The sequence below is a fragment of the Thalassophryne amazonica genome, chromosome 1, assembly GCF_902500255.1.
Source record: "Thalassophryne amazonica chromosome 1, fThaAma1.1, whole genome shotgun sequence".
NCBI classification, from domain to species: domain Eukaryota; kingdom Metazoa; phylum Chordata; class Actinopteri; order Batrachoidiformes; family Batrachoididae; genus Thalassophryne; species Thalassophryne amazonica.
In genome coordinates, this window is record NC_047103.1 from 6,489,956 (window position 1) to 6,513,944 (window position 23,989).

Sequence of the window (23,989 nt, forward strand, 5' to 3'; positions counted from 1 at the left end):
CCTTACTGACATTACATGTCACCTGAATTCTCTCACCTTGCAACTCTAAGGAAAAGACAAGCTCCCAGGTGACATGCTGAGGGCAGTCAGAGCATTCCAAAGCAAAATAACTGCTCTGTGGATACCTGACAGAGAACTCATCCACTTCCCAAAACTCAGAGAAACAATCACACGAGACCCATCACTGCTGCAGCATTTCAGCTACACTGGATTTGTTAAAGTTTGGGAGGAGCTGAAGCTTGAGTTTGAATCCAGGTTCAGTGATGTGACTGAACATCAGAACATTTTCAATTTTATTGAAAACCCCTTCCACATGGATGTATCCTCTCTCACTCCATCCATCACTCAGCTCTGCCCTGGTGATCGTGCTGCTCTGAAGTGTGAAATAGTTGAGCTGCAAACAAATGCCATTCTCCAGGTTGAACTCAATACAGGTGTTGGCCACTTCTGGAGTTTGGTTTCTGAAGCAAGCTTTCCCACTTTGAAACCACTTGTGCAGAAAGTGATGTCTTTTTTCGTGAGCACATACACCTGCGAGTCAACATTTTCAACTATGAACACTATCAAGAGGAAACAGAGAAACCGACTGACAAATGCTCATCTTGAATGTCTTACTGTGATTGCAACAACAAACTACAAATACAACATCAAGAAGGTCAAGGCCATGCAAGCAATGGTCCGCTCATCCCAGTACTAAGGTAATAAATATCTTAATTGAAAATATATTGCTTTTGTCTTTTTTGTGGACGTTTGTGCACATTTGCAAAGGCATGGTATGTTAATGTACATATGCGGCTCTCCTGGTTTTTTTCTTTGTATGTGGCTCTTGAGAAAAAAATAGTGAGTATCACTGCCCTACAACAACACCAATGTTGCATTTATATTTATTTATTCATGAGACCCTTTGCTTTACAGATATTCAGGCCTCGCAACGGGGACCCATAAATATGTAATGTTTTTTGTTAAATCTTTGTGCCTCCACTCGGGAGCATCAATAGATGTGTAACAGTTTTAATAATAAAGCCTCCACACATGGGCACCATAAATATGTAACGTTTATTTATGGAATAATCTTTATTATTCAATGTGCTCACACGCGGGGAACCAGAGGCATGTAGCAGTTTATAGTGAATAAGTAATTAATCTCCCAAATTGAATTAGATTGGACTAGGCCCAATATAACAGGTCACCAAAATAATTAATTTAGGGTTTAATACTTATTATTTACTTAATTCTCGGGGCACCACTTATTTGTAACATAAGTGCTTTAATTTAAACATTAATTTATCAGTCTCAAATGAATTAATCAGTCTCGATTTATTTTAATCAATCTCTGATCTGAAAGTCATGAATTCTACGATACGGTTGACCAAGAGTTTCCTTCTGTACACAAAATAAGCCACAGCAGAAAATATTTACAATTTGTACAAGAAATGAACATTTTACTGGCATTTTCTGGACAGTGTTTGCAAACAGGTTCATTCATGGAAACAATTTTCTTACTCACTCATGAGATGTTCGAAGAAAGAGATAAAGCTTAAAACTTTAAGAAATAAATCTGATTGGAATTTAGTGATGAATTTTGAAGCCAATTATGAAGAAAAATATTACATGAATGTTTTTAAAGAAAAAGGATGAGCCACCTGTATCCATTGACAACAAAACTCTTTCATGGAGCCTGGACTGGGTCAATTAGCTGCTGTTGAAGAGCTGCTTGGACTGTCCGTCCGTCATTGATATTTCTGCTCCGGCAGCGTGAGCTCACCTGGGTCGGAGGGGTTAACGAGAGGTGTCCCCGACCCGAGTGATCCCAGGGCTGGTCGGCTGGCTTTGCCAGCAGTCCACTGCTGGTTTGAAATCAGCTCCGTTGTCAGCTTGCAGGAACCCAGAGGTAGAAGCTGTTTGTTGAAAATGGTGTCTGGTGGCTTAAAAATTGTTGGAGCCAAATTAAAGTCTTTGTGAATTAAAAAAATTTTTAAAACTTTAAAATCATTGAAAATTATGAAAAGAAGTCGCTTTTCTGTAAATTCGCTCTTAATTTGAAAAACTCAGCTCTGAAGTTTGCTTAAAAGTTCAGAAAGACTTGCCGCTTTGTCAAACTTTGTCAAAAGGAAAGAATGAATGAATGAATGCCACGTGTGTGTAATCTCACAGAAACTTCATGTCCTTAGAAAGAGGGCAGACTTAAATGATTCAACTATTTAAACACATTAATTAATTTGAAATACTATTTGTTCGAAGACACTCAAATGGAAACATCATTCTTACATCCTTCACATCCTTCCCAGACAGCAAATAGATCTGGGCCGGATGTAGTACAACATCTGGTACCAATCCTGAAAACAGATCCGGTCCAGACAGTTTTTGCACCCTGGCCCAGATCCGGCACGGCTCCGCTTTACAGTTCTGGAACAGATCCAGACCAGATCTGAACTGGATTTGCAAAAGACCAACTGTTTACAGACCATTTCTGGCACGGATCTGGGGCAGATGTGGACCGCATCACAGCACCGTGGCAGGAACACATTTTACAGGGGTAAGTTCCGTGGATCCGAGGAAACTGATTTGTATCTATAACACACAGATCAGTGTCCCTGGACTTATAAAACTTGTCGTAAAGAAACAAACCACTTTGCAATAAGCATTTAAAAAAGCCTCAATGACGATCACGATTACAGAGTACAGAGTTTACAACCGCTAATGGATAGTTTCTACCGAGTGCAGATAAAATTGCTTATCGTTATGCCCCATGTTCCTGCCACGGCGCTGTGATGCGGACCACATCTGTCCCAGATCCGTGCCAGATATGGTCTGTAAACGGTTGGTATTTTGAGGATCCAGTTCAGATCTGGACCGGATCTGTTTTCAGGATTGGTACCAGATGTTGGACGACATCCGGCCCGGATCTATTTGCTGTCTGGGTTTGGATAAACAGAGTACTTCAACATCAGCATTTTAGATACTGCAGAAAGGTCTCACACACACACACACACACACAGTTAAAATGAGCACATGTCAATAAACTGGAATGATTACATGCAAAACATTTTTTTGGATAATCAATACAACCAACATTGTAAGTCTTTAGATATCAATGAAAAAAATACTGATCTCAAATTTTATTTCAAACCAAAGATTTTCTTTGCTTTAAACTCGAGATAAAAACTGATTGTCAAAACCAAGTTTATGACCACATGTTATCATGGGGGAAGGTTTTGCAGGCTTGAGAGGTTCCTGCCTTAGTTTGATCATAAACTTTGGGTTTTCCGGCCTGGAGAAGCTCAGATTCTGACGTGAAGCAATTATAATGTCATGTGATTCATAATGATGAAAATTCACTGATAAAAGCCGAGGGCTCCCTTTTGAAACACTTTCAATTATGGTTTTGTTTTCCTCTGGAAAGCAGTGTTGTTGACTTAGGAATTTCTCCACTGAGAGTGGAAAGCACAGTCTGTCTCCTAGTTGTTTTTGTTGTTGAAACATTAATGTACTTTATTTAATTAGGCACATTGATGCCATGGCGCTACACCAACATGTCCACAGTGGTAAGAAATTGTACATCTGTGAAAAATGTGGGAAATCAATCAATTTTATTTATATAGCGCCAAATCACAACAAACAGTTGCCCCAAGGCGCTTTATATTGTAAGGCAAAGCCATACAATAATTATGTAAAAACCCCAACGGTCAAAACGACCCCCTGTGAGCAAGCACTTGGCGACAGTGGGAAGGAAAAACTCCCTTTTAACAGGAAGAAACCTCCAGCAGAACCAGGCTCAGGGTGGGGCAGTCTTCTGCTGGGACTGGTTGGGGCTGAGGGAGAGAACCAGGAAAAAGACATGCTGTGGAGGGGAGCAGAGATCAATCACTAATGATTAAATGCAGAGTGGTGCATACAGACCAAAAAGAGAAAGAAACACTCAGTGCATCATGGGAACCCCCCAGCAGTCTAAGTCTATAGCAGCATAATTAAGGGATGGTTCAGGGTCACCTGATCCAGCCCTAACTATAAGCTTTAGCAAAAAGGAACATTTTAAGCCTAATCTTAAAAGTAGAGAGGGTGTCTGTCTCCCTGATCTGAATTGGGAGCTGGTTCCACAGGAGAGGAGCCTGAAAGCTGAAGGCTCTGCCTCCCATTCTACTCTTACTGTTGGGAAAGTGTAGTGACACGGACCCACAACAGGGGGCGTAAATGAACGGACAATAGAGGAAGTTAAATTAGAACACTTTACTGTTGTGAATGTCACAACCACACACAGCAGATTACAGAATGAATACAAGTCAATTAATGAAGGTGTCGTGTGGGCAGGCTCGACGATAGGAGACGCCCGTCTGGAGATGAACCGGAACCACACGATTTCCACCGCCACCGAACCCGAAGGATACTGGAGCCGCCAAGTCCCGAAGTCCCCAGGTGGCCACCGTCTCAGCGTGTCGGATCTGGTACTGCTGGCAGAGAACAAAGACAGTCAAGTGTGGGTGTGTGTACACCCCGTAACAATAATGGTGGGAATTCCACCTCCACCTTTAACACACACTCGTGCAGCGTCTGTTTAACCACTTATCTGACGAGATGAAGGACGAAACAGTCACGACCCACGCCGGTCCTCTGGTTGACAGCTGCAACACAAGAGCTCTTGAAACACTGAATGCTGGCAGAGAATATTACCTCTCACAGAAGTCGATATCTCGGCAATGTGGTGGAGGTGTCATCCTGCTTTTATCTCGGGTGAGATGCAGATGATCGGTGACAGCTGTCATAGTTGATGAGTGACAGCTGTCACCTCGGCTGTTCCTGTAGGCGGCAGCGCCCTCTCGTGCCTGAAGCCCGCACTTCAGGCAGGGCGCCCTCTGGTGGTGGGCCAGCAGTACCTCCTCTTCTGGCGGCCCACACAACACTTACAAACCCTAGGAACTACAAGTAAGCCCGCAGTCTGAGAGCGAAGCGCTCTATTGGGGTCAGTGATGCCGGTAACGCGTTACTCTAATCCGACCACTTTTTTTAGTAACGAGTAATCTAACGCGTTAATCTTTCCAAATCAGTAATCAGATTAAAGTTACTTCTCCAAGTCACTGTGCGTTACTATTATTTTTCATTGTGGGTCGACAGCAGCATTAAACTTGGTCTGTGGGCAGGAGGTCGGGGTTCGACTGAACTGCCCACTTTCAGTGAGCTGTGAGCTTTTAATCCGCGGTTTTTTGCAGCTGCTCGACTCGTCCTCACCTCTTAAAGCGCGGTGATCAGCACACCTGCACTGAGCTTTACAAAGACATTTTTATACATTTTTCCCTCCTTTATTTAGAATTCTGATCTGAGCCGCTCCGTATCGTCTCGTTAAAAACAGCTGATCCTCCGCGACGCGTCAACAACTAACACTATTTTCCACTCAAATGCACCTAAACTCTCTTTCTGAGGACCACATGATGTGAAAACGCAATAAAACTTTCTTACCTGTAAATCTGGTCCTGTTTTCTACATAAATAAATGTTATCCATTCTTTGTGCTCAAACGCCAAAGCAGGGGCGGATCCAGATGGAATGGGGGCGTGGGGCAGGGATGTGCCCCCCCACAACACCCCTAGATTAAAGGTCCAGTTTTGAAGCCGTTTTTTACTACAACTACTAATATTGCTTAAAATAATAATAATTTAGACAAGTAAAATGTTTAGAGAATTAGAATTTAATAGTTACATTTCTAAACAATGTAGGTTTGAAATTGCAAGTTTTACTGTTACAGTGCTGTCAACAGTTAAATATGAGGTCAAGAAAGAGGTCTTTATTTTACTTTTTATAAAACAAGTATTTATTTTCATTGAAGTCAAGAAAGGGTGACTATAAAGTGAGTTGTTGTCGGCAGCTGGGGAAAGTAACTAAAAAAGTAACTAGTAATCTAACTTAGTTACTTTTACAATTGAGTAATCAGTAAAGTAACTAAGTTACTTTTTCAAGGAGTAATCAGTAATTAGATTACTTTTTCAAAGTAACTGTGGCAACACTGATTGGGGTGATATGGTACTATGAGGTCCCTAAGATAAGATGGGACCTGATTATTCAAAACCTTATAAGTAAGAAGAAGAATTTTAAATTCTATTCTAGAATTAACAGGAAGCCAATGAAGAGAGGCCAATATGGGTGAGATATGCTCTCTCCTTATAGTCCCCGTTAGTACTCTAGCTGCAGCATTTTGAATTAACTGAAGGCTTTTCAGGGAACTTTTAGGACAACCTGATAATAATGAATTACAATAGTCCAGCCTAGAGGAAATAAATGCATGAATTAGTTTTTCAGCATCACTCTGAGACAAGACCTTTCTAATTTTAAAGATATTGCATAAATGCAAAAAAGCAGTCCTACATATTTGTTTAATATGCGCTTTGAATGACATATCCTGATCAAAAATGACTCCAAGATTTCTCACAGTATTACTAGAGGTCAGGGTAATGCCATCCAGAGTAAGGATCTGGTTAGACACCATGTTTCTAAGATTTGTGGGGCCAAGTACAATAACTTCAGTTTTATCTGAATTTAAAAGCAGGAAATTAGAGGTCATCCATGTCTTTATGTCTGTAAGACAATCCTGCAGTTTAGCTAATTGGTGTGTGTCCTCTGGCTTCATGGATAGATAAAGATGGGTATCATCTGCGTAACAATGAAAATTTAAGCAATGCCGTCTAATAATACTGCCTAAGGGAAGCATGTATAACGTGAATAAAATTGGTCCTAGCACAGAACCTTGTGGAACTCCATAATTAACCTTAGTCTGTGAAGAAGATTCCCCATTTACATGAACAAATTGTAATCTATTAGATAAATATGATTCAAACCACCGCAGCGCAGTGCCTTTAATACCTATGGCATGCTCTAATCTCTGTAATAAAATTTTATGGTCAACAGTATCAAAAGCAGCACTGAAGTCTAACAGAACAAGCACAGAGATGAGTCCACTGTCTGAGGCCATAAGAAGATCATTTGTAACCTTCACTAATGCTGTTTCTGTACTATGATGAATTCTAAAACCTGACTGAAACTCTTCAAATAGACCATTCCTCTGCAGATGATCAGTTAGCTGTTTTACAACTACCCTTTCAAGAATTTTTGAGAGAAAAGGAAGGTTGGAGATTGGCCTATAATTAGCTAAGATAGCTGGGTCAAGTGATGGCTTTTTAAGTAATGGTTTAATTACTGCCACCTTAAAAGCCTGTGGTACATAGCCAACTAACAAAGATAGATTGATCATATTTAAGATCGAAGCATTAAATAATGGTAGGGCTTCCTTGAGCAGCCTGGTAGGAATGGGGTCTAATAGACATGTTGATGGTTTGGATGAAGTAACTAATGAAAATAACTCAGACAGAACAATCTGAGAGAAAGAGTCTAACCAAATACCGGCATCACTGAAAGCAGCCAAAGATAACGATACGTCTTTGGGATGGTTATGAGTAATTTTTTCTCTAATAGTTAAAATTTTATTAGCAAAGAAAGTCATGAAGTCATTACTAGTTAAAGTTAAAGGAATACTTGTTGGGAAGGTGTCGTGACACGGACCCACAACAGGGGGTGCTAAAGGAACGGACAATGGATAAGCCAACCAGTAACAATTTAATGTTGTGAAAACACACAACGGAATACAGACAGAGATATGGATTGCCAATGAGACACCAGGTGACGTGTGGGCAGGCTCGAAGATAGAAGACCTCTGGCGAGAGAAGAGCCGATTCCCACACAGCTTCCACCACCAGCGGGCCTGAAGAACACCGGAGCCGCCAAGTCCTGAGTCCCCAGGTGGCCTCTGCCTTCGGCTGTCGACCCTGGTACTGCTGGCAGAGAACAGAGAAAATCCAGGTGAGTGTGAATTCGCACACTCAGTAGTCCACTCATAGTCAATGTTCTTTAAGGAGGGAGCACCTCCACCTCCAATCACACACTCGTGCAGCTCCTGTGTAACCACTTATCTGCTATGGAGCGTGATGTGAAGTTGTCGCGGTCACGCTCTTACTCCAGCTCGGATAAGTACACCACAGGGCAAACGGCTGCAAAGAAGAGTTTAGTTAGCAGAGAAATTACCGCAGAGAAGGTTACCTCTTGGTTGCTGATTTCTCGGCGGGGAGGTGGAGTTGTAGTCCGGCTTTTATGGTGATGTGGTGAATGAGTGACAGCTGGTGCAGATGATGAATGACAGCTGCCACTCTCCGTTGCTCCGACGCCCTCTCATGCTTGAAGCCTGCACTCCAAGCAGGGCGCCATCTGGTAGTGGTGGGCCAGCAGTACCTCCTCTTCTGGCGGCCCACACAACAATACTCGGCTCAATAGAGCTCTGACTCCTTGTCAGCCTGGCTACAGTGCTGAAAAGAAACCTGGGGTTGTTCTTATTTTCTTCAATCAGTGATGAGTAGTAAGATGTCCTCGCTTTACGGAGGGCTTTTTTATAGAGCAACAGACTCTTTTTCCAGGCTAAGTGAAGATCTTCTAAATTGGTGAGACGCCATTTCCTCTCCAACTTACGGGTTATCTGCTTTAAGCTGCGAGTTTGTGAGTTATACCACGGAGTCAGGCACTTCTAGTGTAATGAAACTTGACTATGATTAAAGTGGTGGGTGGACTCATTTACATTTTGAGCAAAGCCAACTGAGTCTAATAATTGATTAAATGCAGTGTTGAGGCTGTCATTCTCAGCATCTGTGTGGATGTTAAAATCGCCCACTATAATTATCTGAGCTAAGCACTAAGTCAGACAAAAGGTCTGAAAATTCACAGAGAAACTCACAGTACCGACCAGGTGGACGATAGATAATAACAAATAAAACTGGTTTTTGGGACTTCCAATTTGGATGGACAAGACTAAGAGTCAAGCTTTCAAATGAATTAAAGCTCTGTCTGGGTTTTTGATTAATTAATAAGCTGGAATGGAAGATTGCTGCTAATCGGAAATGTTTCCGTGATTCACAGAGCCTAAGGACACACTGACTTACCCACAGTGGAAAGAAACCGTACACCTGTAACCAATGTGGGATCACATTGAGGCACTCGTGGAGCCTGAAAAATCATCATGTCATCCACAGTGGAGAGAAACTGTACACCTGTGTCCAGTGTGGCAGAGCTTTTAGTCAGTCATATAATCTAAAAAGACACCAACATATCCACAGTGGAGAGAAACCGTACACCTGTGAACAGTGTGGGAAATCCTTCAGTCAATCCCAGAGTCTAATAAGACACCAGTTCGCCCACCGTGGGGACAAACTGTACAGCTGTGACCAATGTGGGAGATCTTACACCCAGTCATCAAACTTAAAAACACACCAACGCATCCACAGTGGAAATAAAGTTTACACCTGTGGAGAATGTCAAAAGAGTTTTATTTGTATGACGTTGTAGTAGTGCAGCGGATAACTGAAACAATCTTTCAAACGGTTATGCAAGCACCAAATTCAGCACAAATACTCTTAGACATTACTCTTCTTACAAAGCAGACTACTCGCTTGAATTTTCAATAGGCAGCCAGGTAGGGGTCAGTGAAGAATTACACAGGGGTCAAAATTAAAAAAAAAAAAAAAATGTCCCCATCAGATTGAAAAATACACCACATTACTTGTCTGATTATAAAGATTGCAAAAATGAATAGTTTGGATTATCTAGATAGTCCAAACTATACCTTTTTGGAATTTGTACGATCAGACATATTTTTCAATATGATTTGACCATCTTTTAATTTTCACTCCTGTGGCTCCCTATTGAAAATCCAATTGGCCAATTTATTTATTTATTTTCAAAAGAGTAAGGTTGAAGGATTATTTGTGCCAAATTTGGTGCTTTTATCGCCATTTGCTGGATTGTTTATCTGCTGCACTGTATAAAGTGGAAGCTGTAGCCAATGCAACCCCAAATCAGAAAACATAGGAACAGAATGAAATATGTAAATAACATTCCCCGCAATTTTGTAACAATATTGTTTTGTAAAGAGACTTGAGTGAATTATTTTGTCAAAGAATAAATGAACCTCCATTCCAACTTTGACCATTTGTTCTTAAAATTATTTAATTCTTACGTGACTGTTCACGTCTTCCGAATTTAATAAATTTATACACTTCTGAGGCTTATTACAAAAAGAGCGAACTCGGTAGGTGACAGCGTGTTGTTGTTTCTGTCGGACCTTTGGTACGGACGGACCAACCGGACGTGCTCACGTGCTGCTCTTCATGAAAATGTCCGTCATCGGGTCAAAGATGCTTTTGGAGGTAAAACGACTTTGAAAAATTACTGGGTGCCTTACAAATGCCAGTAGTCTTATGTGTGTGTTTAAAGTAACTTGGTTTTCTCATTGTTAATGGAGTATTAGCAGAGTCGTTCTTCTGGGTATTTAGCTTAGCTTATGCTAAAACTATAATAATAATAATAATGGCTTTATTCCAGTTTCAAGGCTACATAGAAACGTGATATGTACATAGGTTTATATCTGAGTAGTTGCAGACTTGTACAGAAAAGTTTGTATGCATCATCCGTAACCAGTGGGTCCTGATCTTAGACCTATAGTTTAAGCTGGTGTCAAGAACAGCACATATGACGGGATTCAGACTTGTCTAAACACTGCATGAACCGATACACCAAATTCCTGATCACAGCCTGACAAGACTGTATGTCAAAGACTGTGCAGAGTGTACTTGTACTCTCATATTTGGAAAATCCAATGAATAATTTAGAGGTGTTATGATAGGACACATACAATTTGTTTATAGAGGATTTCTCGTGGTTCCACCAGAGTTGAGCTGTGTACATCGGAGAGCAGTATGAATGAAAGGTTAACTTAATGTCAAGATTACACATGAAATTTGTGTACGATCATATTCCTTTGAGCATATAGATTATACTCTGCTTCAGACAGAATTTCCCAGTCCAGTGTAGGTGTGCAACTGTTGGTAATATTCGTCAGACTAGGTTTCTGTTCAACTGCTAGAGATAAAGCAGCCTGACATAGGTGTAACTGTCATTGTGCCATTATTCCATTGTCTGGGGAGCACCCTGCACTTCCACAAACAAAATGTCTTTATGCAATTCCATTGCTTACAATCCCTCAGTAAAAACAAACGTACAAATTCCTGAGTCATAATTGAAAACCGGCCGATTTGTAATCTGTACAACAACTGAATTATCAAACACTTTTAACATTTTAGAAATGTTCAGTGACAAATATAGCCGCCCTTATTTTCAGTCAGTGCCATGAGCCATTCATCCATGGAGTCTGTCACTTTCCTACATGTTGTTTTTGTGGCACTGAGCAAAGTAAAAACAAATCTGCACATCATTCAGTTCATAGTTCCCAGCTGTCACCTGGTATGGAAGCCTGGGGGCTGTCATCTTTTTCTGTTTGTGTTGCACTGCAGGAACAGAACAAGACAAATGGAGAAAGACTTCAACACTTTGCTCAGAGTGACGATGTACACCCAAAACCAGGAACAACTGATAAACGATATAAGTGTGATCAGTGTGGAAAAACTTTCAGCTGGCCCTGGAATCTGAAGCAACATCAAGTTATTCACAATGAGGGAAAATCTCACACCTGTGACCAATGTGGGAAATCTTTCAGCCGGTTATCTAACCTGCAAAGCCACAAACTCATCCACAGTGGAGTAAAACCACATACATGTGACCAGTGTGGGAAATCTTTCACCTGGTTGTCTAACCTACAAAGCCATCAACTCATCCACAGTGGAGTGAAACCACACATCTGTGACCAATGTGGAAAAACTTTTAGCTGGTTATCTAGTCTACAAAAACACCAACGCGTCCACAGTGGGGAGAAACCACACACTTGTGACCAGTGTGGAAAAACTTTCAGCCAGCTATCGCATCTGAAACAACACCAACTTATCCATGATGAAGAGAAACCACACACATGTGGTCACTGTGGGATCACATTCAGGCAGTTATGGAGCCTAACAAGACATCAACTCATCCACAGTGTAGAGAAACCATACACCTGTAACCAGTGTGGCAGAGCTTTTCGTCAGTTGCATAATCTAAAAAAACACCAACGTATCCACATTGGAGTTGGACCGTACACATGTGACGAATGTGGTAAATCTTTCAGGCGATTATCTACCCTACAAAAACACCAACGTATCCACAGTGGAAAGAAATTGTACGTCTGTGAACAATGTGGGAAATCTTTCACTCGCTCAAGTAGCCTAAGGACACACCAACTCACTCACAGTGGAGAGAAACCTTACACCTGTGAGAAATGTGGGAAGTATTTCAGTCAGTCACAGAACCTAAGGCGACATCAACTCACCCACAGTGGGGAGAAACCGTACACCTGTGACCAATGTGGGAAATCTTTCAGGCAGTTATCTACCCTACAAAAACATGAACGCATCCACAGTGGAGAGAAACCGTACATCTGTGATCAATGTGGGAAATCTTTCACTCAGTCACATTGCCTAAGGACACATAGACTCACCCACAGTGGAGAGAAACCTTACAGTTGTGACCAATGTGGGAAATCTTTCAGGCAGTTATCAAACCTACAAAAACACCAACGCATCCATAGTGGAGAAAAACCGTATGCCTGTGACCAATGCGGGAAATCTTTCAGGCAGTTATCCACCCTACAACAACACCATCGCATCCACAGTGGAGATAAACCCTACATTTGTGAACAGTGTGGGAAATCTTTCAGTCATTCACATAGCCGAAAGACACACCAACTCTCCCACAGTGGAGAGAATCTGTTCAACTGTGACCAATGTGGGAAATCTTTCAGGCAGTTATCGAATCTGCAAAAACACCAACGCATCCATAGTGGAGAGAAACCATACTTCTGTGACCAATGTGGAAATTGTTTTAGACAGTTATCTACCCTACAGCAACACCATCGCACCCATAGTGGAGAGAAACCATACATTTGTGAACGATGTGGGAAATCTTTTACTCATTCACATAGCCGAAAGATGCACCAACTTGCCCACTGTGGAGAAAATCTGTTCATCTGTGAGCAGCGTGGAAAAGCTTTCAGTTGTCCATCTGATCTAAAACAGCATCAACTTATGCACAATGAGGAAAAACCATGCACTTGTGATCAATGTGGGATTGTATTCAGGTGCTCTGGGAACCTCAAAACTCATCAACTCATTCACAGTGGAGATGAACCATACACCTGTGACCACTGTGGGCAATCTTTCAGCCAGTTATCTACCCTACAACACCACCAGTTCACCCACAGTGGAGACCAGTGTGGGAAAGATTTCAGCTGTCCATCGAATCTAAAACAACATCAATTTATGCACGATGAAGAAATGCCACCCACACTTGTGGTCAACATGGGATTAAATTCTCTTTCAATTTAATTCAGATCACTTTATTTATATAGTGCCAAATCACAACAATGTAGCCTCAGTGTGCTTCACATGGATAAGGTCTAACCTTACCAACCCACATGAGCATGCACGTAGGTGACAGTGGTAAGGAGAACTTTCTCTGCCATTTTTGGATGAAGAAACCTCAAGGAGACCAAACTCAAAGGGTGACCCACTGCTTAGGCCATTCTAACAATAATCATGTTTATCAAAACAAAATGTAGTGCAGAAAAATAAAAACAGAGTTCAAGACAGATCTACTTTGAAAAAAGTCCAGAAATTTTTCAAATCATATTGAAGCACTGCTCTGCCACATCATTCAGCAGGTAAGCTGTATCCAAAGCTTTGTTTGATGTCAGAAGGTTCACTGGACATTGACAGAAACCTTGGTCCCAGGCTTATCTTCAGCAATAGCATGTCAGAAAATGAACAGAATCAGTTGGCTGGAACTGACAAAACTATGAAACCAAGAAGCACAGAGGGTACTAATGTGGTCGTCAGCACCTAGCCCTTTGATTCCTTAAGGCCTAGTTCAAAAATAATGAAGCTTAACTGCTGATTTGCATTGCATTTGTCATGAACAAGCCATTATTTTATTTAGCACCATCCAGATTTATCTGTGAGTTGCCTATAGTCTCTTTGACAGGTACTGAAAATTTCATGGAAAAATTCCGCACAGTTCCAGAGATATGCACAAAATTTACCCCCAAAAATAGCACTTTTTCATACATTTTGTGTGACATTCATATTTAGCATGATCATATACCTATAAATGATATGCCAATATGATTGGATAAAACATTAAAGAATAAATAGCAATACACCCTTTTCACGGACGGGTAATATTTTTCATACCACCCGAGTAATCAGCCAATCCGGACAGCGGAGCGGCGCCACGATGAAGAGGCGCAATCAGAGGAACTGTGAAATACTGGTGAGTCACTGTTAATAATTTCTTACATGTCCAACCTCGTAGGTTGATTGTTAAAATTAAATTCGTTAGTTCTAAAAGCCATAATTATTTATAGGAAAACGTTCTATTTTTTCTACTAAGGTTTGAACTTTTGAGTGTTTACACACGAGAGAAAAGTGAGAAAATGTTAATGCCTGTTTGAGAAAAGTGTATAAAGTGTGTAGTGAGGGGTTTTACAGCCTTAAAACATCTATAATAGTAAAAAATAATGCTGACTACTTCGTGGATTTTGCCTATCGCATTTTATTTTTTTAGAACGTAACTCCCGCGATAAACGAGGGACCATTGTATATGATAAAATCGTTATCAAGTTGTTCACCAATGAATATGGCTTTATACACCCTGAAGAAAACCATACACCCTGATGAGGCCAAACAACTTGATAACTGATATTATTATTTAAAGTTGAATGTTAAAGAAATAACCGTGTATTTTGTCAGTTGGTTTGTGCTTCATACTAACACACAGTAATACATTTTTGTAAAGGTAGAAATGTCATTTCCTAGAAAAAACATGTTTCTAAAGCAAGGTAAAACTGTCGCAAGCGTAACGCTGAGAACAAGTCCTTGATTTATTTGTGTCAAAACCTTAGCTATATCTCCTACTCTGCTTCAATAGAATAACTATATTACTTGTTCAATAATACCAGGAACTAATGGACAGAATTTCTTTGTTTCAGGCTTCTGCAGACTAAAGAAGATACCTCCAACTGTTGTCGCAAGCGTTACGCTCTAGCACATTATAGTATATATATGCGCTGATAATTTCTAGCAATGACTGAACCGAGACCAATAGAAATATTGAAACTCTGATATATAGCCATACCTAAAATGATAACATTTCAGAAAAAAGACCACTTTTAAGTTTTGATGGTTATGTCACACTTTGGCTTCATGAACTAGGCCTTAACAAAGCCAGAATTTAGATATAAAGAGGCAGAGACCTGCTCTGTTGTTAATGGCGCAGTTTAACAAGAGAGGAAAAATGGTTTGAAACTACAGGTATGCTAGCCACTACTTTTTTCAAGGATTTTAGAGCAAAAGGGTAGGTTCGCTATCTGTAATTTTTCAGTAAACCTGAGTCTTTGGTTTAATCACTGCAAATTTAAAACAAACAGGCTGATGACAGGTTAATAATTTTCAACATAGTAGGCCCCACGTGTAGCCCACAGATCAGAGAGATGGGTTTATGTTTTTGTTTCATTAGCACACCCAGCGGTAAAGTATCATCATCCTATCAGAGATGGCACCCCCATCTGTAGCATGAGCCAGTGGTTGAATATATAGCGGTTGATACATTTGACCAAATATCCTGTATTTTTCACTGTAAAATTATCTTAAGAAATCAAGAGTGGTACATGGAGTCCAGCTTACGGGTGGTTGTCCCTCTGTAAGTGTAACCGATGTGTCAAACAACTGAGTTATGCTTGTTTTTATTAAGTCAGAGTGATGCTCCCATTTCGTATCCAAGAGTGTGTGCTTATAGTCCAGAATAGCATCACACAGTGCAAGATGGAAGACTTGAGTTTAGAGCTACACCATTTTCGGCTGCGTAAACCTTCATTATCCATGACCTGTTTATTCTCAACCTGATGGCCACTATATATTTATGTAGGTTATAGTGTACTCAGGCTGGATTAATATGTCTTATGTGGTACTGAATTACCTACCTGCTCAATTCCACTCAACTATGAGAAGACTATCAGAGAATTAACTATTCCTCAATTTTTGTAATTTATGCCACAATATTCTGTAAAGACACAGTTGATGTCAATTATTTTGTCAAAGAATAAAAGAAAACCTGCTTTTCAACTTGCACTGTTTGTCCTAAAAATGTATTTTAAATGTGACTGTTTACATGGTATGAATTTATTAAAATCATAAATTTAGGTTTTTATTAGGAAAACAAACAGCGGGTTGTTGATTCTGTCGGACCTTTGATACAGTCAGAACAATGGGAGCAGCCGAAAGAAGCAGAGGGATCACACCCTCAGCACATCAGCTCCTCGGTGTTGGGTGTCTGTAATGTTATTTACAGTGCACAGGCAACAATCTGACATCTGTTCTTTTAGGATTCTAAGTAAAAAACATGGAATAATTATGGGATGCAAGAAAACAATTAAAATCTTGAACAACATATACGAGGTCTGTTAGAAAAGTATCTGACCTTTTTATTTTTTTTCAAAAACCATATCGATTTGAATCACGTGTGATTGCATCAGCCAAGCTTGAACCTTCATGCGCAAGCGTGAGTTTTTTCACGCCTGTCGGTTGCATCATTCACTTGTGAGCAGGCTTTGAGTGAGCACTGGTCCACCCCTCTTGTTGTTAAGGAAATGTCTGAACGATTTGGAGCTTTGCTGCATCAATTTTTTCCTGAAACTGTGAGAGACCTCCAGGTGGACACCGTTCGGAAAATTAATATGGCTTTCAGAGATGATTTTATGGGGATTACACAGATTAAGGAGTGCTCCAGCCGGTTTAAAGACCGCCCACAGCGTCTGAGAGCACAGCGCGCTCTGCGCGCTGATCGACAGGCTCAAACCCCGCTGAAACAACCAGATCATTTCCAACGTGAAGGCTTTGTTGATCCGGGACGTCGTCTGACTTTCACAAAAAGGCAGAAGACGTGGACATCAGCACTTTTTTGGCACATTCCACTGTTACAGGAGTTTTTTTCATGGAAAAGAAGCGGATGAATGCGCCACCATGCCGCTCATGGCGCGGGACAAAACCACCTCTGTGTTGGTCTCACAGGGTGGCTTTCAGACAGCTTCCGGTTGCTTTTCAGTCGTGTGAATATCCGAGAAATTGAGCATGAGCTGGACATGCCCCAATATGTTCTGTGAGTCTTCATCACGGCATTGCTTTGCGCCATGTGGCTCCGCCACGACGCGCAGGATTCCTCCACATGTCTGTCTCAATGTGCCAAAAAAGTGCTGATGTCCATGTCTTCCGCAATTCCTGTGCTAGTCAGACGACATACCGGATCAAGACAGCGTCCAGTTTAGAAATGAACGGCACATTCCACTGTTACAGGAGTTTTTGTCATGGAAAGAGGAGCGGAGGTATCCCGCGCGTCGCGGCGGAGCCACATGGCGCAAGGCAACGCCGTGATGAAGACTCACAGGACATGTTGGGGCATGTCCAGCTCATGCTCAATTTCTCGGATATTCACACGACTGAAAAGCAACCGGAAGCCGTCTGAAAGCCACCTGAAAGCCGTCCTGAGAGACCAACACGGAGGTGGTTTTGTCCCACGCAATGGGCGGCACGGTGACGCATTCATCCGCTTCTTTTTCCATGAAAAAAACTCCTGTAACAGTGGAATGTGCCGAAAAAGTGCTGATGTCCATGCCTTCTGCCTTTTTGTGAAAGTCAGACGACGTCCCGGATAAACAAAACCTTCACGTTGGAAATGATCTGGTTGTTTCAGCGGGGTTTGAGCCTGTCGATCAGTGTGCGGAGCGCGCCGCGCTCTCAGATGCTGTGGGCGGTCTTTAAACCGGCTGTAGCACTCCTTAATCTGTGTAATCCCCATAAAATCATCCCTGAAAGCCATATTAATTTACCGAATGGTGTCCACCTGGAGGTCTCTCACAGTTTCAGGAAAAAATTGATGCAGCAAAGCTCCAAATCATTCCGCCATTTCCTTAACGACGAGAGGGGTGGACCAGTGCTCACTCAAAGCCTGCTCACAGGGGAATGACGCAACCGACAGGCGTGAAAAAACTCACGCATGCGCATGAAGGTTCAAGCTTGGCTGATGCAGTCACACGTGATTCAAATCCATATGGTTTTTGAAAAAAATAAAAAGGTCCAATACTTTTCTAACATTCCTTGTATATTGTACAGGGAATGAAATGCCCCATGCAGGTGCCTGCAACCTACAGTCTTTAATAAAATTTAACTAACTGCACTTAAGTGTTATACAAATAATGAATGTTTGAGTTCAATGGTACGAATATTTCATGAGATGAAACCTGGAACATACCATGAATATAATGGCTAAAATAGATCCTTGTCATTTGATATTTTATTAATTTATAATCAACAGAAAAGGGACTTACATTTTGGTGGTCCACTGCTGCTAAAGTCCAAATTGTGACATGTAGTCCAGTGATGCTGTGCACTGACTCCAGACTTCCAGAAAAAAAGACTTTGTAGTTCCTCAGTCCAGCCAAAAATCACGTTAGCCTTTATCTGAACAGCTCTTCATGCATCCAGATGGCTTACAGAGGGCTTAGTGAATTTTGTGTGTGTGTTACAAGAATTAGCAGCGTCAGTTAGCTCAGTCAAATTGTCGCGCCATTGTCCCCCGCGTGTGCACTCACACACAACCCGGTCGGTGCTTGTGTGCGCGTGTACTACCACAAAAAGACTTACATCGTCAGTGCAGCGAAAAAAAAAAAAAAACACATCAGAAATTAGTTAATCTTTTCATTTTATTCCTGTTAACAGCCTCCAGACAGCACAGTGGATTTGTTTTGTGTGTGCATGCGCGCGCTTTGTGTGCGTGTGTGCGTGCATGAGAATGTGCCGAGTGCAGTGATACCAAATGTATGGAACCAAATTTGCACTCTAAATGGAACCAAACTGCACAGTAAATGCAATGCAACACAAATGGGATGAATTAATCCATGTCATGTGACATACAAAGCACCAATCAAATGACAAGAATCCACTCAGCCGTTATATAAACAACTTTAATAAGGGACAAACCCTTTGGGTATCATTCAGAACAACTCTGGAGCAGATGGAGATCAGTTTGGATCTTTCATTTTACTCCAAAGATGCATTTGTGTAATCAGAATCTAATTCATTGCCAAGTAAGTTCTCACAGTACAGGGATGATCAGTCTAAATATAAGATGAGCACATTTGTATTTTTGTCAATTTTAGAAGCCGAAAACAGTGTTTTGATTCATGGAAAGCAAATGCAACAATTTCTTAAATGGTATAGAATAATATAATAAATCTTTAATGTCCACCATGGTTGAAATTTTTCTTAGGCTCACCAGACACATAATAAAGACAGACATACAGACAAGAGCTCAGGCACATTCATGATATTGCTAAAAATGCAGAATAAGATGAAAAAGTGAAATAGTAAATAGGTTAAAATGCATAAAATAGCAGCTCAGTCAAATATGTGTGTTGTCACTTTCTTTAGTTAAAAATGGTGATAGCATTTGGGATAAAAGATTTTTTACAAGGCTTTTTGCTAGAGGGAGTTTGAAGCACCTCCCAGACCTTAGAAGCTCAGAGATTCAAGTTAATCCAGCTTGGCTCGGGCAGAACACCTCTGGTGGTTGCAGTGAATTTGTGTCACACCACCTTATAACGATGATGTTAACTGAATATTTAAACAAAGAAAATTTGCAAAAAGACTTTTTCCAAACTGATTGCTGTAGTATAACCAGCAGAAGACCACTGATATGTGAAGTGAATTACGAGGTCTATTAGAAAAGAAACTGACAGTTTTATTTTTTTTAAAAACTATATGGATTTGAATCAGGTGTGATTGCATCAGCCAAGCTTGAACCCTCGTGCGCATGCGTGAGTTTTTTCACGCCTGTCGATGACGTCATTCGCCTGTGAGCACACCTTGTGGAACGAGTGGTCCAGCCCCCTCGTCGGATTTTCATTGTCTGAGAAGTTGCTGAGAGACTGGCGCTGTGCTTCATCAAACTTTTTTCAAAAACTGTTTAATGCACATCCGAGTGGACACCATTCGAGAAATTCAGCTGGTTTTCTGTGAAAATTTTAACGGCTGATGAGAGATTTTGGATTGTTTCTCTCGCTGTAAGGACTTCCCACGGAGCGGGACGTCGCGCAGCGCTCCGAGGCGACATCGTCATCCTATTTCAAGCTGAAAACCTCCAAATTTAAGCCTCTGTTGACCCAGGACGTCGTGAGAGAACAGAGAACTTTCAGAAGAGGTCGGAATCAGCAGTTTATCCGGACATTCCACTGTTAAAGGAGATTTTTTTTAATGAAAGACGTGCGGACGGATTGGCGCGTCGGCTCGCAGCTGGTGCGGCGCACCCGCCACAGGAAAAACACCTCCGTGTTGATAACCATTTGTAAAATCCAGGCGGCTTTTGGTGGCTTTCAGTTGAGTGAGTATCTGAGAAATTGTTTAACAGCAGGGCATGTTCCAACTTGTCCTTAAGGCTTCCAACGGAGGTGTTTTACCTGTGGCAGGCGCGCCGCGCCGGCTGCGGGCCGACGCGCCAGTCCGTCCGCACGTCTATCATTAAAAAAAATCTCCTTTAACAGTGGAATGTCCGGATGAACTGCTGATTCCGACCTCTTCTGAAAGTTCTCTGTTCTCTCACGACGTCCTGGGTCAACAGAGGCTTAAATTTGGAGGTTTTCAGCTTGAAACAGGATGACGACGTCGCCTCAGAACGCTGCGCAATGTCCCGCTCCGTGGGAAGTCCTTACAGCGAGAGAAACAATCCAAAATCTCTCATCAGCCGTTAAAATTTTCACAGAAAACCAGCTGAATTTCTCGAATGGTGTCCACTCGGATGTACCTCACAGTTTTTGAAAAAATTTTGATCAAGCACAGCGCCAGTCTCCCAGCAACTTCTCAGACAAAGGAATTCCGACGAGGGGGCTGGACCACTCCTCCCACGAGCGGTGCTCACAGGTGAATGACGTCACCGACAGGCGTAAAAAAACTCTTGCATGCCCACGAGGGTTCAAGCTTGGCTATGTAATCACGCGTGATTCAAATGCATATGGTTTTTTAAAAAATAATAAGGTCGGATACTTTTCTAACAGACCTTGTAAGTGTCACTTTGCCTGGCAACAATTAAGTATTGAATATTTAAAAAAAAAAATCCCAAACTCTTACTGCTTTATCAACCTGCAGTGGTCAGTGAACAATTACACAGCGATCAAAATGGAAAAAAGCTCCATTTGATCATAAAGATTACAAAAAAGGCATTGTTTGGACTATCTGACTAAATGTTATTGGGTAAAACAGGAAAAAATATGGCAAAGGTCCATTTCAGGTTGTACTGGGGTCAACAGTTAAAGTTGCTCCAATTTTGGTAAAAAAGTGATGCAAATTATTTGTTGAGCTCATAAGGATTAATAAATGGAATTTTTTTTTTTTTCTATAACCCCTTTCACACGGGACCAACGTAGAGTTGCGTAATGGGGTGTACTGACTATGCTGCCCTACACTGAGTTTATGCAGCCCTACCTGGCAATACACTGAGGGACACAAAAGGGTCCACAAAATGGACGCAAAAATTTAAACACGGTAAATTTTTTTCACAAACGTTTTTGGTGAAGAGCACTGGAAGCAATGTTCTATGCAAGTCTACACAACACTCCGCTACTGTATGTAAGACTATGCAACATTGCGCTACTGTACACCATGCCTCGGCAATTGTACACAACCCTATGCCAGTCCGGCAAAAAATCCTTTTAGGTTTTTATCAGTTCATACCTGCGTTGTTAGATATTATTCATCCCACGGAACTTTGCTGGCAGTGAAGCTTCAAAACTACAGAAGGAGAAGAGGCGGGCCAAGCTTCCACATCCACTATAACTCCTCACGGACAGATCGTCAGTGAGAGGACATGTCCACGTCCACTATAACTCGTCACGGACAGAGCTTGTGTGCGCAATCGTCAGCTGCATCTCTTCCTTCACCTCCTCAAGTTCTCACGGTTGTGCCACATTAAATAAAGTCCAACTCCTGAAAATAATGTATTCTGACTTTTTCCAATGTATCAGATCCATCTGCGTGTCCAGGCAGTCTGTAAAAATGGCATCATGGAGCCAAGCTTCTCCCCCTGTGTGCAACTTACGCAGGGCCCATTGTGAAAGGGACTTATGTTGAATGTTTGGTCTACAAAGTAATGTTGCAACAAGGTCAGCATCCACTGGATTCTGTGACATGTTAAATGGACTGCATTTCTGTAGTGTTTTTCTATCTGAATCAGAAGCTCAAAGCACTTTACATACACACACACGATGTCAGGGTGCTACCATCCAAGGTGCTTACCTCATATTGATATCGCAGTCAGGCTGGGCTTTGAACCAGGGATCATGTGGTCTCAAGCCCAACACTTACCTGCTAGACCCATCACCTTCCCCCAATATCATGGTACCAAGTAACACAATAACTAAGCATGACGCAGGCTGCAAACTATTCATTTTTAAAAGCTTATTAACGAAACCAATAATTTGCATCAGTTTTTACCAAAATTGGAGCAACTTTAACTTTTGACCCTTGTACAAACTGAAATTGACCTTTTGTTTGCATTTTTAATGTGAATGAGTCAGTAATTCTGTCACATCTCAACCCTTTACAAGCCATGTAACCAACTAAATTGGTATGGCCATGATGCATATCGGCGTGAACAGTGTGGAACAGCTTTTAGTCACGCATATTCTCTAAAACAACACCTGTGTATCCACAGTGAAGATAACCATATAAAGTAGTGTTCAGAATAATAGTAGTGCTGTGTGACTAAAAAGATTAATCCAGGTTTTGAGTATATTTCTTATTGTTACATGGGAAACAAGGTACCAGTAGATTCAGTAGATTCTCACAAATCCAAGACCAAGCATTCATGATATGCACACTCTTGTCTATGAAATTGGGCTATTAGTAAAAAAAGTAGAAAAGGGGGTGTTCACAATAATAGTAGTGTGGCATTCAGTCAGTGAGTTTGTCAGTTTTGTGGAACAAACAGGTGTGAATCAGGTGTCCCCTATGTAAGGATGAAGCCAGCACCTGTTGAACATGCTTTTCTCTTTGAAAGCCTGAGGAAAATGGGACATTCAAGACATTGTTCAGAAGAACAGCGTAGTTTGATTAAAAAGTTGATTGGAGAGGGGAAAACTTATACGCAGGTGCAAAAATTTATAGGCTGTTTATCTACAATGATCTCCAATGCTTTAAAATAGACCACAAAACACAGACGCGTGGAAGAAAACGGAAAACAACCATCAAAATGGATAGAAGAATAACCAGAATGGCAAAGGCTCACCCACTGATCAGCTCCAGGATGATCAAAGACAGTCTGGAGTTACCTGTAAGTGCTGTGACAGTTAGAAGACGCCTGTGTGAAGCTAATTTTATTTGCAAGAATCCCCTGCAAAGTCCCTCTGTTAAATAAAAGACGTGCAGAAGAGGTTACAATTTGCCAAAGAACACATCAACTGGCCTAAAGAGAAATGGAGGAATATTTTGTGGACTGATGAGAGTAAAATTGTTCTTTTGGGTCCAAGGGCCGCAGACAGTTTGTGAGACGACCCCCAAACTCTGAATTCAAGCCACAGTTCACAGTGAAGACAGTGAAGCATGGTGGTGCAAGCAACATGATATGGGCATGTTTCTCCTACTATGGTGTTGGGCCTATATATCGCATACCAGGTATCATGGATCAGTTTGGATATGTCAAAATACTTGAAGAGGTCATGTTGCCTTATGCTGAAGAGGACATGCCCTTGAAATGGGTGTTTCAACAAGACAATGACCCCAAGCACACTAGTAAACCAGCATAATCTTGGTTCCAAACCAACAAAATTAATGCCTCGCGGATGTGAAGAAATCATGAAAAACTGTGGTTATACAACTAAATACTAGTTTAGTGATTCACAGGATTGCTAAAAAAGCAGTTTGAACATAACAGTTTTGAGT

General features: G+C 41.3%; 1 protein-coding gene across 2 annotated transcripts; it reads left to right on the forward strand.

The window, feature by feature from the left end:
* Positions 1 to 9,960: 9,960 nt before the first annotated feature.
* LOC117527606 (zinc finger protein 99-like) lies at positions 9,961 to 13,965 on the forward strand. Of its 2 annotated transcripts, XM_034190147.1 has the most exons (3): positions 9,961 to 10,231; positions 11,375 to 13,155; positions 13,222 to 13,965. In XM_034190147.1, exons 1-3 carry the CDS (start codon positions 10,193 to 10,195, stop codon positions 13,334 to 13,336), a joined length of 1,935 nt encoding a protein of 644 aa, XP_034046038.1. In that variant the 5' UTR covers positions 9,961 to 10,192; the 3' UTR covers positions 13,337 to 13,965. The 2 variants fall into 2 exon arrangements, with proteins under 2 accessions (XP_034046038.1, XP_034045958.1); XM_034190067.1 differs by having other exon boundaries at positions 11,375 to 13,965.
* The last annotated feature ends 10,024 nt before the right edge of the window (positions 13,966 to 23,989 follow it).